Here is a 13,943-nt window from a genome sequence, read left to right on the forward strand (position 1 = left end):
AAACTTCAGTGTTTTCTATCCAAATCTACTAATAATATGCATATTCTAGTTTTTGGGCCAGAGTAGTAACCTGTTTAAATTGGGTACGTTTTTCATCCGGCCGTGAAAATACTGCCCCCTAGCCCAGACAGGTTAAGGAGAATCTTATCTTTGAAATGGTGTAAAATACTTGTATGTTTGAGAAATTTAAATTATGAGATTTTTGTTTTGAATTTGCCGCCCTGCTATTTCACTGGCTGTATCGCTAGCGTAACGCTAGCGTCCCACATAGCCCATACCAGTTAACCCAGGCCCTGTAGCCCTCAGCTTTACACCTATTCCCCAGGCACTCTCATTTGTTTAAACTTCTGTAAATGTAAAAGCCTTGGTTTCATGCATGTTAACATCAGAAGCCTCCTCCCTACATTTGTTTTATTCACTACTATAGCACACTCCGAACAACCCTGATTCCCTAGCCGTGTCTGAATCCTGGCTTAGGAAGACCACCAAAAACCCTGACATTTCCATCCCTAACTATAACATTTTCCGACAAGATAGAACTGACAAAGGGGGAGGAGTTGCAATCTACTGCAGAGATAGCCTGCAGAGTTTTGTCATACTATCCAGGTCTGTGCCCAAACAGTTCGAGCTTCTACTTTAAAAATCCACCTTTCCAGAAATAAGTCTCTCACTGCTGCCGCTTGTTACTGACCCCCTTCAGCCCCCAGCTGTGCCCTGGACACCATATGTGAATTGATTGCCCCCCATCTATCTTCAGAGTTCGTACTGTTAGGTGACCTAAATTGGGATATGCTTAGCACCCCGGCCGTCCTACAATCTAAGATAGACGCCCTCAATCTCACACAAATTATCAAGGAACCTACCAGGTACAACCCTAAATCTGTAAACAGGGTCCCGTGTGGCTCAGTTGGTAGAGCATGGTGTTTGCAACGCCAAGGTTGTGGGTTCGATTCCCACGGGGGACCAGTACGGGAAAAAAAGGGGAAAACATTTATGAAATGTATGCACTCACTACTGCAAGTCGCTCTGGATAAGAGCGTCTGCTAAATGACTAAAATGTAAAATGTAAACATAGGCACCCTCATAGATATCATCCTGACCAACTTGCCCTCTAAATACACCTCTGCAGTCTTCAACCAGGATCTCAGCGATCACTGCCTCATTGCCTGTGTCTGTAATGGGCCCGCGGTCAAACGACCACCCCTCATCACTGTCAAACGCTCCCTAAAACACTTCAGTGAGCAGACCTTCCTAAATCGACATGGCCTGGGTATCCTGGAAGGATATTGACCTCATCCCATCAGTAGAGGATGCCTGGTTGTTCTTTAAAAGTGCTTTCCTCAACATCTTAAATAAGCATGACCCATTCAAAAAATGAAGAACTAAGAACAGATATAGCCCTTGGTTCACTCCAGACTTGACCGCCCTTGACCAGCACAAAAACATCTTGTAGCATACTGCATTAGCATCGAATTGCCCCCGTGATATGCAACTTTTCAGGGAAGTCAGGAACCAATATACACAGTCAGTTAGGAAAGCTAAGGCTAGCTTTTGCAAACAGAAATTTGCATCCTGCAGCACTAATTCCAAAAAGTTTTGGGACACCGTAAAGCCCATGGAGAATAAGAGCATCTCCTCCCAGCTGCTCACTGCACTGAGGCTAAGAAACACTGTCACCACCGATAAATCTACAATAATCGAGAATTTCAATTAGCATTTTTCTACGGCTGGCCATGCATTCCACCTGGCTACCCCTACCCCGGCCAACATCTCCGCACCACCCGCAGCAACTTGCCCAAGCCCCCCCCGCATCTCCTTCACCCAAATCCAGATAGCTGATGTTCTGAAAGAGCTGCAAAATCTGGATCCCTACAAATCAGCTGGGCTAGACAATCTGGACCCTCTCTTTCTAAAATGATCTGCCGAAATTGTTGCAACTCCTATTACTAGCCTGTTCCATCTCTCTTTCATATTGTCTGAGATCTATAAAGATTGGAAAGCTGCTGCGGTCATCCCCCTTTTCAAAGGGGGAGACACTCTAGACCCAAACTGTTATAGACCTATTTCCATCCTGCCCTGCCTTTCTAAACTCAACAAACAGATCACCGACCATTTCGAATCCCACCATACTTACTCCACTCTGCAATCTGGTTTCCGAGCTGGTCATGGGTGCACCTCAGCCACACTCAAGGTCCTAAACTATATCATAACCGCCACCTCCAAACAAGTTTCAATGCCATACAATTCTCCTTCCGTGGACTCCAACTGCTCTTAAATGCTAGTAAAACTAAATGCATGGTCTTCAAACGATTGCTGCCCGCACCTGCCCGCCCGCCTAGCATCACTACTCTGGGCGGTTCTTTCTTAGAATATGCGGACAACTACAAATACCTAGGTGTCTGGTTAGACTGTAAACTCTCCTTCCAGACTCACATTAAGCATCTCCAATCCAAAATTAAATCTAGAATCGGCGTCCTATTTCGCAACAAAGCCACCTTCACCCATGCCGCCAAACATACCCTCGTAAAACTGACTATGCTACCGATCCTTGACTTCGGCGATGTCATTTAAAAAATAGCCTCCAACACTCTACTCAGCAAATTGGATGTAATCTATCACAGTGCCATCCGTTTTGTCACCAAAGCCCCATATACTACCCACCACTGCGACCTGTATGCTCTCGTTGGCTGGGCCTCGCTTTATATTCGTCGCCAAACCCACTGGCTCCAGGTCATCTATAAGTCTTTGCTAGGTAAAGCCCCGCCTTATCTCAGCTCACTGGTCACCATAGCTACACCCACCCATAGCACGCGCTCCAGCAGGTATATTTCACTGGTCATCCCCAAAGCTAACACACCCTCCTTTGGCTGCCTTTCCTTCCAGTTCTCTGCTGCCAATGACTGGAACGAATTGCAAAAATCACTGAAGCTGGAGACTTTACAGATGTACACAGCCCATCTGTAAATAGCACACCGAACTACCTCATCCCCATACTGTTATTTATTTATTTTGCTCTTTTTCACCCCAGTATCTCTAATTGCACATCATCATCATCATCATCTGCACATCTATCACTCCAGTGTTTAACTGCTAAATTGTAATTATTTCACCACTATGACCTATTTATTGCCTTACCTCCCCAATCTTACTACATTTGCACACACTGTACATAGATTTTTCTATTGTGTTACTGACTGTATGTTTGCTTATCCCATGTGTAACTCTGTGTTGTTGTTTTTGTCACACTGCTTTGCTTTATCTTGGCCAGGTTGCAGTTGCAAATGAGAACTTGTTCTTAACTGGCCTACCTGGTTAAATAAAGGTGAAATAAAAAAAATCTATATCTTTTTTAAAATGTACTTTTTACTCCATACATTTTCTCTGACACCCAAAAGTACTCATTACATTTTGAATGGTTAGCAGGACAGGAAAGTTGTCAAATTCATGCACTTACAGTGGGTTCCGAAAGTATTCACCCACCTTGGCATTTTCCTTATTTTGTTGCCTTACAAACTGGAATTAAAATAGATTTTTTGTATCATTTGTATCATTTGATTTACACAACATGCCTACCACTTTCAAGACGCAAAATATTTTTTACTGTGAAACAAACAAGAAATAAGACAAAAAAACAGAACTTGAGCATGCATAACTATTCACCCTCCCAAAGTCAATACTTTGTAGAGCAACCTTTTGCAGCAATTAGAGCTGCAAGTCTCTTGGGGTATGTCTCTATAAACTTGGCATATCCATCCACTGGGATTTTTGCCCATTCTTCAAGACAAAACAGCTCCTTCAAGTTGGATGGGTTCCACTGGTATACAGCAATATTTAAGTCATACCACAGATTCTCAATTGGATTGAGGTATGGGCTTTGACTAGACCATTCCAAGACATTTAAATGTTTCCCCTTAAACCACAAAAGGGTTGCTTTAGCAGTATGTTTTGGGTCACTGTCCTGCTGGAAGGTGAAACGCTGTCCCAGTCTCAAATCTCTGGAAGACTGAAACAGGTTTCCCTCAAGAATTTCCCTGTATTTAGGGCCATCCATCATTCCTTAAATTCTGACCAGTTTCCCAGTCCCTGCCGATAAAAAACATCCCCACAGCATGATGCTGCCACCATTATGCTTCACTGTGGGGATGGTGTTCTCGGGGTGATGAGAGATGTAGGGTTTGGGCCAGACATAGCATTTTCCATGATGGCCAAATAGTTCAATTTTAGTCTCATCTGACCAGAGTACCTTCTTCCATATGTTTGGGGAGTCTCCCACATGCCTTTTGGTGAACACCAAACATGTTTGCTTATTTTTTTCTTTAAGCAATGGCTTTTTTTTGGTCACTCTTCCATAAAGCCCAGCTCTGTGGAGTGTACGGCTTAAAGTGGTCCTATGGACAGATACTCCAATCTCTGCTGTGGAGCTTTGCAGCTCTTTCAGGGTTATCTTTGGTCTCTATGTTGCCTCTCTAATTAATGCCCTCCTTGCCTGGTCCATAAGTTTTGGTTGGCAGCCCTCTCTTGGCAGGTTTGTTGTGGTGCCATATTCTTTCCATTTTTTAATAATGGATTTAATGGTGCTCCGTGGGATGTTCAAAGTTTCTGATATTTTTTTATAACCCAACCCTGATCTGTACTTCTCCACAACTTTGTCCCTGACCTGTTTGGAGAGCTCCTTGGTCTTCATGGTACCGCTTGTTGGTGGTGCCCCTTGCTTAGCGGTGTTGCAGACTCTTGGGCCTTTCAGAACAGGTGTATTAATACTGAGATCATGCGACACTTAGTTAAATAAAGTCCACCTGTGTGCAATCTAAATATGAGACTTCTGAAGGTAATTGGTTGCACCAGATCATATTTAGGGGCTTCATTGCAAAGGGGGTGAATACATATGCACACACCACTTTTCTTTTTTTTTCACTTCACCAATTTGGACTATTTTGTGTATGTCCATTACATGAAATCCAAAAAAAAATCTATTTAAATTACAGGTTGTAATGCAACAAAATAGGTTAAAACGCCAAGGGGGATGAACACTTTTGCAAGGCACTCTATCAAGAGAACATCCCTATTCATCCCTACTGCCTCTGATCTGGCAGACTCACTACATACACATGCTTTGTTAGTAAAACATATCTGAGTGTTGGCGTGTGACCCTGGCTATCCGTCAATAAAAACAAAACAAAAAAATGGTGCCGTCTGGTTTGCTTAATATAAGGAATTTGAACTGATTTTTACTTTTGATACTTAAGTATATTTTAGCAATTACATTTACTTTTTGATTTACTTTTGATAATTATATTTAAAACCAAATACTTTTACTCAAGTAGTATTTTACTGGGTGACTTTCATTTTTACTTGAGTCATTTTCTATCAAGGTCATTTTTCCACCACTGAACATGACTTCTTACATAAGGCAACGCAAACCAATAACATCGGGTGACAATTAGAAACAACTACATGCCCCAACAACCAATCTATTTGTCCCTTGAACTTTGAACACCAGGTTCTGGAGTTTTGGGTTGGCTTGGAGGGAATTCTGGGGGCTGAATAATGAAATGAACTTTGTACATGCTCTGTAAACATTTTTGGGACTGTTAGCACAACACAAGATTGAGATCTGAACTTGAATGTGTCTTGAGCTAGAATAGAGGATAGATAAAATGACAGTTTTCCTAAAATGGCCTTATAAATAAGAATGTACCAGTGCTTGAGCCTGCGTGTTGCTAGTAATGTCCACCAGAGAGCACTACAGAGATCACAATGGAGAGTTAGACATCTCTGATTGGTGACAAAACGAAGGGCTGTAAGATGCAGAGTCAAGAGCCTTCAGTGTAGAATTTGAAACAAACTCCCAGATATTTGGACGTTTTTACTTTTTCTATTGAATGTCCTTCCAAGGTAATTACATGGTTTTCAGAGTGTTTAGTATTGGAAAATACCATGCATTTTGTTTTAGAGGAATTCTGAACGAGATTAAATGATACAAATTCTGTTAAATAACGATAAAAGCTGTTTGATTCTTTTCAAAAAGCTGAAGTCAAACTGCTGCCACCTGAATAGAGAACAGTGTCATCTACATAAAAATAATCTGTCTCAATAGTCTCCCATAGAGAATAAATAGAAGGGGACCTAAAATTGATCCTTGAGGCACACCCGAGCACAACTCTACAATGTCCGACATACAACCATCTGCTTTAACACACTGGGTTCAATATGACAGGTAGTTCACAAATCACTCTAGAGCATGACCAGTAATCTGAATACACTCCAATCTCTGCACCAAGACAGTACCGACCACAGTGTCAAACGCCTTTGGCAAGTCTATGAATACAGATATAAAATGCAGCTTCTTATCCAAAGCACAGTGAATATCATTCAAAACCTTCAAAGTTGAAGTGACAGTGCTGCGGCTAAACCTGAAATCTGATTGCATTCCACTCAAAATATTATTTTCCTGGAGGTAGACCTTAAGCTGCTTATTGACTAGGGACTTCAATACCTTTGCCAGAACAGACTATTTAGATATGGGCCAATAGTTATTCAGTAGAGTGGGATCGCCTTCATTCAAATGAGGTAGGACAAATGCTGATTTCCCCAACTTAGAGATTTAATTACATTCTAGGGTGAGGTTAAAGATGCATGTTAAAGGGGGGGGGCAATGTTTGCTCAGAGGTAACTATGTAATACACAGCTTGGCTGTTTGGGCATAACTGAAAGTTTATTGACTTTCTAAAAGCTTATTGCTATGTTTGGGGGACTAGAATAACAGACAGAGAGGAATCTAGCATGCTCTATATGGAATGTATAATAATCAAGATCAATAAATAAATCCTCTAGGTAATTCATCTTTGCAAATGTGTAGGAAGCAACACACTTCTCAATGAGCGTTAGGGGATAAAGATGTTATAAGGCATCACCTTGATGTACTTGAGAAGAGGTAACAATGAATAAGTTTTGGAGGGCACACACATTATAGTCTTATCAGATAATAAAAGGTAAAGAGAAATCTCGCGGCTTAAAAGTGAGGCCACTGATAACACCACTGAGTGCCACTGGTAACACCACTGAGTGCCACTGGTAACACCACTGAGTGCCACTGGTAACACCACTGAGTGCCACTGGTAGCACCACTGAGTGCCACTGATAACACCAGAATGTCGTCTCAAGAACTTCAACTGGACTAAAAGGTATTTTGCATCATCTAAAGAGTCAGACAGGGCCAGTGAATTGTAAAGAATAAGGAGGAGGAGAAGACTGACATTTAGGCTTTTGTTCGGAGCTACACTAGGCTACACTATGCCAAACATTAGGAAAATCTTCCTAATATTGAGTTGCACCACCCCTTTTGCCCTCAGAACCACCTCAATTCATCAGGGCATGGACTCTAAAAGGTGTCGAAAGCGATCCACAGGGATGATGGCCCATGTTGACTCCAATGCTCCCACAGTTGTGTCAAGTTGGCTGGATGTCCTTTGGGTGGTGGACCATTCTTGATACACACAGGAAACTGTTTAGCATGAAAAAAAAACAGCAGAGCTGCTGTTCTTGACACAAACCGGTACACCTGACACCTACTAACATACCCCGTTCAAAGGCACTTAAATATTGTCTTGCCCATTCACCCTCAGACATGTCTCAATTGTCTCATGGCATAAACATCTTTCTTTAACCTGTCTCCTACCCTTCAGCCACACTGATTGAAGTGGATTTAACAAGAGACATCAATTAAGGGATCATAGTTTTCACCTGTATTCAACTGGTCAGTCTATGTCATGGAAAGAGCAGGTTTTCTAAATATTTTGTATACTCAGTGTACGCATCAATTTGTTGTTTGGTCTTTTTGGAGCAGACCTTTAATTGTTTGGGACCAAACATGAATACATCTTCTACTACACATTTTAATGTGATTGAAAATCTAAGACGACAATAATGACCTTTGTGAAGAGAAAGATGAGTGACTCTTCAAAGTGTACTGGAAACCTTAAATCTGGAATCCACATTAGGGGAAACAGTGCTACGGTTGGCCCCGGTACATTTGTTATTGTTTTTGTTTTGTTTATGAAACGGGAGGAGCATTCAACAATGTGTAAAAAAAATACATATTCAGCTGTTCTATTGCGCATGTGCAATGATTTCAAAAGGAACAACTAATATTGTTTCAAGTAATTTCTTTGTTGTAATATCGCAAACGGACGTGGCAGTTTCACCATTACTGACTCCAGCTTTAAGGGGAGGCAGCAGTGCTACATTGTATCTTCAGGGGTAACTTTACCTCTCTAACTTCATATACTATTATTTTTCAAATGAAAGCCCCTGTGAAAACTGCCAGACAAGACTGCATTCTTCCCAACATCAAAACAGATTGATATATGGCAGGAAGTTGATAATCAAAAGCTTAGGAGTGTATGGGACAGAACTTGAGGGTACAATTAATGAACAGTAAACCTGAGGAGTGGTTCTGAGCCACTTTAGGGTAACATAAGGGCTCGGCTGGGTTAACATAAGGGCTCAGCTGGGTTATTATCAGGTTCTAAAAAGGACACCTTACTATAAAATCATTATTTTGTTATGTTACAGCCTTATTCTAAAATGGATTAAATTGTTTTTTCCCCTCATCAATCTACACACAATACCCCATAATGATCAACAAAAGCAGGTTTGTCAATTTTTTTCTCTCGAATTTATTACAAATAAAAAAAAAAATGAAATATCACATTTACATAAGTATTCAGACACTTTACTTAGTACTTTGTTGAAGCACCTTTGGCAGTGATTACAGCCTCGAGTCTTCTTGGGTATGATGCTACAAGCATGGCACACCAGTATTTGTGGAGTTTCTCCCATTCTTCTCTGCAGATCCTCTCAAGCTCTGTCAGGTTGGATGGGGAGTGTCACTGCACAGCTATTTTCAGGTCTCTCTAGAGATGTTCGATCGGGTTCAAGTCTAGGCTTTGGCTGGGCCACTCAAGGACATTCAGAGACTTGTCCCAAAGCCACTCATTCGTTGTCTTGGTTGTGTGCTTAGGGTCGTTGTCCTGTTGAAAGGTGAACCTTCGCCCCAGTCTGCGGTCCTGAACACTCTGGAGCAGGTTTTCATCAAGGATCTCTCTGTACTTTAATCCGTTCATCTTTAACTCGATCCTGACTAGTCTCTGCTGCTGAAAAACATCTCCAGAGCATGATGCTGTCACCACCATGCTTCACCGTAGGGATGGTGCCTGGTTTCCTCCAGACATGATGCTTGGCATTCAGGCCAAAGAGTTCAATCTTGGTTTCATCAGACCAGATAATCTTGTTTCTCATGGTCTGCGAGTCCTTTCGGTGCCTTTAGGCAAACTCCAAGCGGGCTGTCATGTGCCTTTTACTGAGGAGTGGTTTCCGTCTGGACACTCTACCATAAAGGCCTGATTGGTAGAGTGCTTCAGAGATGTTTGTCCCTCTGGAAGGTTCTTCCATCTTCACAGAGGAACTCTGGAGCTCTGTCAGAGTGACCATCAGGTTCTTGGTCACCTCCCTGACCAAGGCTCTCCTCTCACGATTGCTCAGTTTGGCCGGGCAGCCAGCTCTAGGAAGAGTCTTGGTGGTTCCAAACGTCTTCCATTTAAGAATGATGGAGGCCACTGTGTTTCTAAATACCTGTTTTTGCTTTGTCATTATGGGATATTGTGTTTAGATTGATGGTGATTGATGTATTTTTTATCCATTTTAGAATAAGGCTGTAACGTAACAAAATGTGGAAAAAGTCAATGGGTCTGAATACTTTCCGAATGCACTGTAATGAGAAGGTTATCCTTGCCCAACCACCTGCACAGGTCAACAGACAGAAGGCACAGACAGAAGGCACTGAGACAGGCAGCTATCATATTTTGGCTAAAGGTTAGCTAACTTCACCATAGAAGTCTGGCATAGACCAGGACGATGCCAAATTGTAAGAATGATTTCTGCGACACAACACAATAATTACCAATATTTCCATCCAAAAACAAGAGAGGGTGTTGTTTGAAGACAAGGTAGCATGGTTTCAGAGGAGAGTGAGTGGGAGGTAGAAATACGCTCTATGCCTCTGCATCCGCAAAGGTAGATGAGCAATATATAGATGAGAATAGCAACTGTATGTGTGGCCAGTAGAAAGGGCTAACACACTGCACACACACATTTATCTGTGTGTGTGTGTGCTCATTCTCTGGTATGATTTCAGAAACAAAAATGCACCTAGCACCAGTGATAACTAGCTAGCTACCATTTAGTATTGATGGGAATATTGGCGGTTAGCTGTGCAGCACAGAGCTGACATGGCTAGCCAGTGAAGAATTGAGATGTGTCTCTAGTCTATCACCCTTACCCCATCAACTGCCTTTAAATGATTCAAATGTACAGTACCATCTGGATTTCAGACCTTACAGTGTTTGAAGAAGTTACGAGAGAGAGAAGAGAAAAAGACAGCAATGTTATCTAGCTGAACAAAGAGACATCTATAGAGTTCAATAACAAAGAGCTGCAGACAGTTTTAGAATGGGTGGCAAGTAATAAGCTAGTTCTAAATATATCAAAAACGAAAAGCATTGCATTTGGGACAAATCATTTGCTAACCCTGAAACCTCAAGTAAATCTTGTAATGAATAATGTGGCAATTAAGCAGCTAAAGTAGACTAAACTGCTTGGTGTAACCCTAGATTGTAAACTGACATGGTCAAAACATATTGATGCAAAGGAAGCTAAGATGGGGAGAGGTCTGTCTGTGATAAAGCACTGATCTGAAGTCCTACAGGCCCTTGTTTTATCACACTTGGACTACTACCCAGTTATATGGTCAAGTGCCACAAAGGACATAGGCAAATTACATTTGTCCCAGAACAGAGCAGCACCGCTGGCCTTTAATACTGGCTCAAAGTAGGAGAGATTGACTCCATCACTACTTGTCTTTGTGAGAGGTATTGACGTGTTGAATGCACCAAACTGTCTGTTTAAACAGCTAACACACAGCTCAGACACCCATACATACCCCACAAAACATGCCACAAGCTGTCTCTTCACAGTTCCTATATCCAGAACAGATGCTGGAAAACGCATACAGCCATACTACATACAGCCATGACCACATGGAACTCTCTTCCACATCAAGTAACTCAAATTTAAAAAACAAACGCGGATACGCGGATACACAGAACGCGGGGACACACACGCATACGCACACACACTAACATATGCACTCTCCACACACACACACAGCAATATTGTAGTATTGTAGTGTTGTAGTGTAATATAGTAATAATGTCTTGTATGATGTATTGTTTTATTTATTATGTAGGCTGTTGTTTTGATGTAATTGTTTTAATCCTGCCTTGGCAGCAGCTAATGAGGATCCTAATAAATACTAAATAGCCTATTATTTATTTGTAAAGTCTAATCCTTTTTAAGCTTGCTGAATATTCCAGTTGAGAATGCAAATAGCCAGTACGATGCAAGCCTGGAGTATTCATTAGAACAGGAGAAAACTATCACCCTGACAACAGACTTTGACCTTTCTCTTGAGTCTTGATTACCGGAATGTTCAGTGAGTGTTGGGCACAACCTCTGAAGAGATAGATACAGTACATCTAGAGACTACCCACACTGGCTGATCTTTGAAGGATCCAGCACAAATCGAAAGACTATTAGGAAGATGTTCCCTTGACTTCCAATTTGCATACCAGCAGCTACAGAGAAAAATAGTTTATTGTGTCAAACACTTATTTAGTTCAGATATTATTTGACTTTTGGTTAAGTCTACGATACAGAAACTCACAAGAATATTGAAAAGAAGTTCAATTAACACGATCTGATGGGAAATTGGGGACGTATGTACTGTATGTACTGTATGTACTGTATGTACTGTATGTACTGTAGACTAATGTCCAGACAGACAGAATTTCATCCCTTCATCAATCAAACACTCATACTGAAATGTGATTGTGTTCATGAGATGTTCTGCTGAACCTACTCAGCACACATGTTAATCCCATCCAGGAACATATTATCAGTGCCGACACATTACGGAAATATCCATATCAAAACTACCCAGAGGTCTTGTCTTAAAACCTAAATCAGAATCACTGCTAGCTAGCCAGAGCCGTCTGCACGGTCTTCACCTGAACAAATAGGCAAACTCACAGGCTTCGTCATGCACTTAAGGGGGTGTTGCTTACTAGTGCATATGCGTCACACACATTTTGTTTCTAGCAGCCCAGGTGGGAAATTGGAAGAAAAAAATGTATATTGCATTGCCATCTACAAGGGCTGTATATTACATTTTAATTAGAACAATTTAACCAGATTTAACTCGCAAGATGGTCTTTAAGGTCACACAGAACGATTGCCATTGGTCCTGAAGCATTTTCACACTGATATCCTGTTGTCTATAAGCAACAAATCAATGATGGTTCTTTATTGACCTTGACAAGTATACAATATACAGGACGCTCACTCATATTTTCGACATTAAAAACCCATCAAATATTCAAACAGAAGTTCCAAAGTTTTGCCTATATACACAATGACTCTGCCATGAGTCATGCCCCTTACTCACCCACCACCAACAAAAACCCTCAAGCTATACATAAATGTCTAATTTGTCTACAATGCTCCATGCAAATGTTAACTGATGAGGATGTTGCATGTCTTAAAAGTGAACATTGGCATCAATGACCAGCAATATATTAACATCAGGTTGGGTAAGATTGTGTTTCTTTTGTGTCCTTTTTTTTTACAGAAATTAGAAAAGCTTCAAAAAGTATTCTCATGGCATTGTATTCAACTCAACATGCAGACTACTGTGAGAAAAGAGAAAAACATGTATGCACTCACTACTGTAAGCTGCTGTGGATAAGAGCATCTGCTAAATGACTAAAATGTCAACTGTAAAGACAGACAAAAGCTTGAATAGCTCGCGATGTCTGCATGACAAGATATTCGCTAATGTTAAGTGAAATAAATACATCTATTAAGCTATAAACTGTCTGTCAGTGAGCAGCGAAAAGGATCAGATCCAGCCCTCACTGTCACAGCAAACATCTGTAGATTATCCTGACCATGTCTTGAATAAACGGTGAGTTTCTTAAAATGTATTTTAAATACTTTATTAACATATTTGTCTACGATTTATGAATAACCCATACACTAGTAAAACATTCCATACCTGCTCTTCTTGCTTTTGAGTCGCATTTGGCTCCTTGGGAGTAGTCATGATAACTAACTACACAGCGTAGAGATCACAGCTGTCAAGTCCTGAACAGACAGGTGCGGAGTGCTGCGAACCGTACCGTGCTTTACATTTCAATGCAGAGAGAGAGCGAGAGAGAGAAAGGAAGAGAGAGAAGAGAGAGAGAGAAAAGAGAGAGAGCGCTCAACTTCACACCAATCCCCGAGATGTCACACGGACGGACGCCTTTTCTTGTTTTGACAACGAGTATAATTTGGTAAAGCAATCATCGCTGCAGCTGACTGCATATGGCACTGGCAGTCGCTTCAGCACAGAGAAAGTGACATTTGGTGGGTGGTTGAGCAATTCAGCTTTCACCATTATTATTATCACCATCATCATCACATCTGATATTCAACCAGTTCTCTGACCACTTCTGCACCAGTGTTGCTACAGATGACTGTTGAAACTTGACCCCAAAAAGTGTAATAAAAAAGGCATTTCCAATATTCTCCTACAGTAATAATATGGTAGATCAAACGTGAAGGTAAAAGTGAAATAGTTAGGCAAAAAAATATACAGTGTTGTCAGTCAGATTTCTTAGGTGATCTTTTATTTTACTTGATGAATAATTCAATATTTTGCACTGAGCTAAAGATTCATCCACACTGCAACTATGCAAGGTGTTCTCCAAATGAGGCAACTATGCAAATAGTGTTGGAATTGAAAGCAAGAATTAAAAACATGCATAAAAATGGAAAAAAATTAT

At 41.1% G+C, this 13,943-nt stretch overlaps 1 protein-coding gene across 3 annotated transcripts in view; it reads right to left on the bottom strand.

The window, feature by feature from the left end:
* The window catches only part of LOC115157100 (dipeptidyl aminopeptidase-like protein 6), a 130,438-nt gene that overhangs the window by 67,147 nt on the left and 49,348 nt on the right, over positions 1-13,943 (bottom strand). The window contains exon 1 of one of the 3 annotated variants that reach the window (XM_029705032.1): positions 13,172-13,288. The exons of the other annotated variants lie outside the window; for them this stretch is intronic. Within the exon in view, the coding sequence (XP_029560892.1) occupies positions 13,172-13,219 (48 nt within the window). The 5' untranslated portion in view covers positions 13,220-13,288. Of the gene's footprint in view, positions 1-13,171; positions 13,289-13,943 lie in introns of those variants that run through there. 3 annotated transcript variants of the gene reach the window in all.

The sequence above is a fragment of the Salmo trutta genome, chromosome 21 (assembly GCF_901001165.1).
Source record: "Salmo trutta chromosome 21, fSalTru1.1, whole genome shotgun sequence".
NCBI classification, from domain to species: domain Eukaryota; kingdom Metazoa; phylum Chordata; class Actinopteri; order Salmoniformes; family Salmonidae; genus Salmo; species Salmo trutta.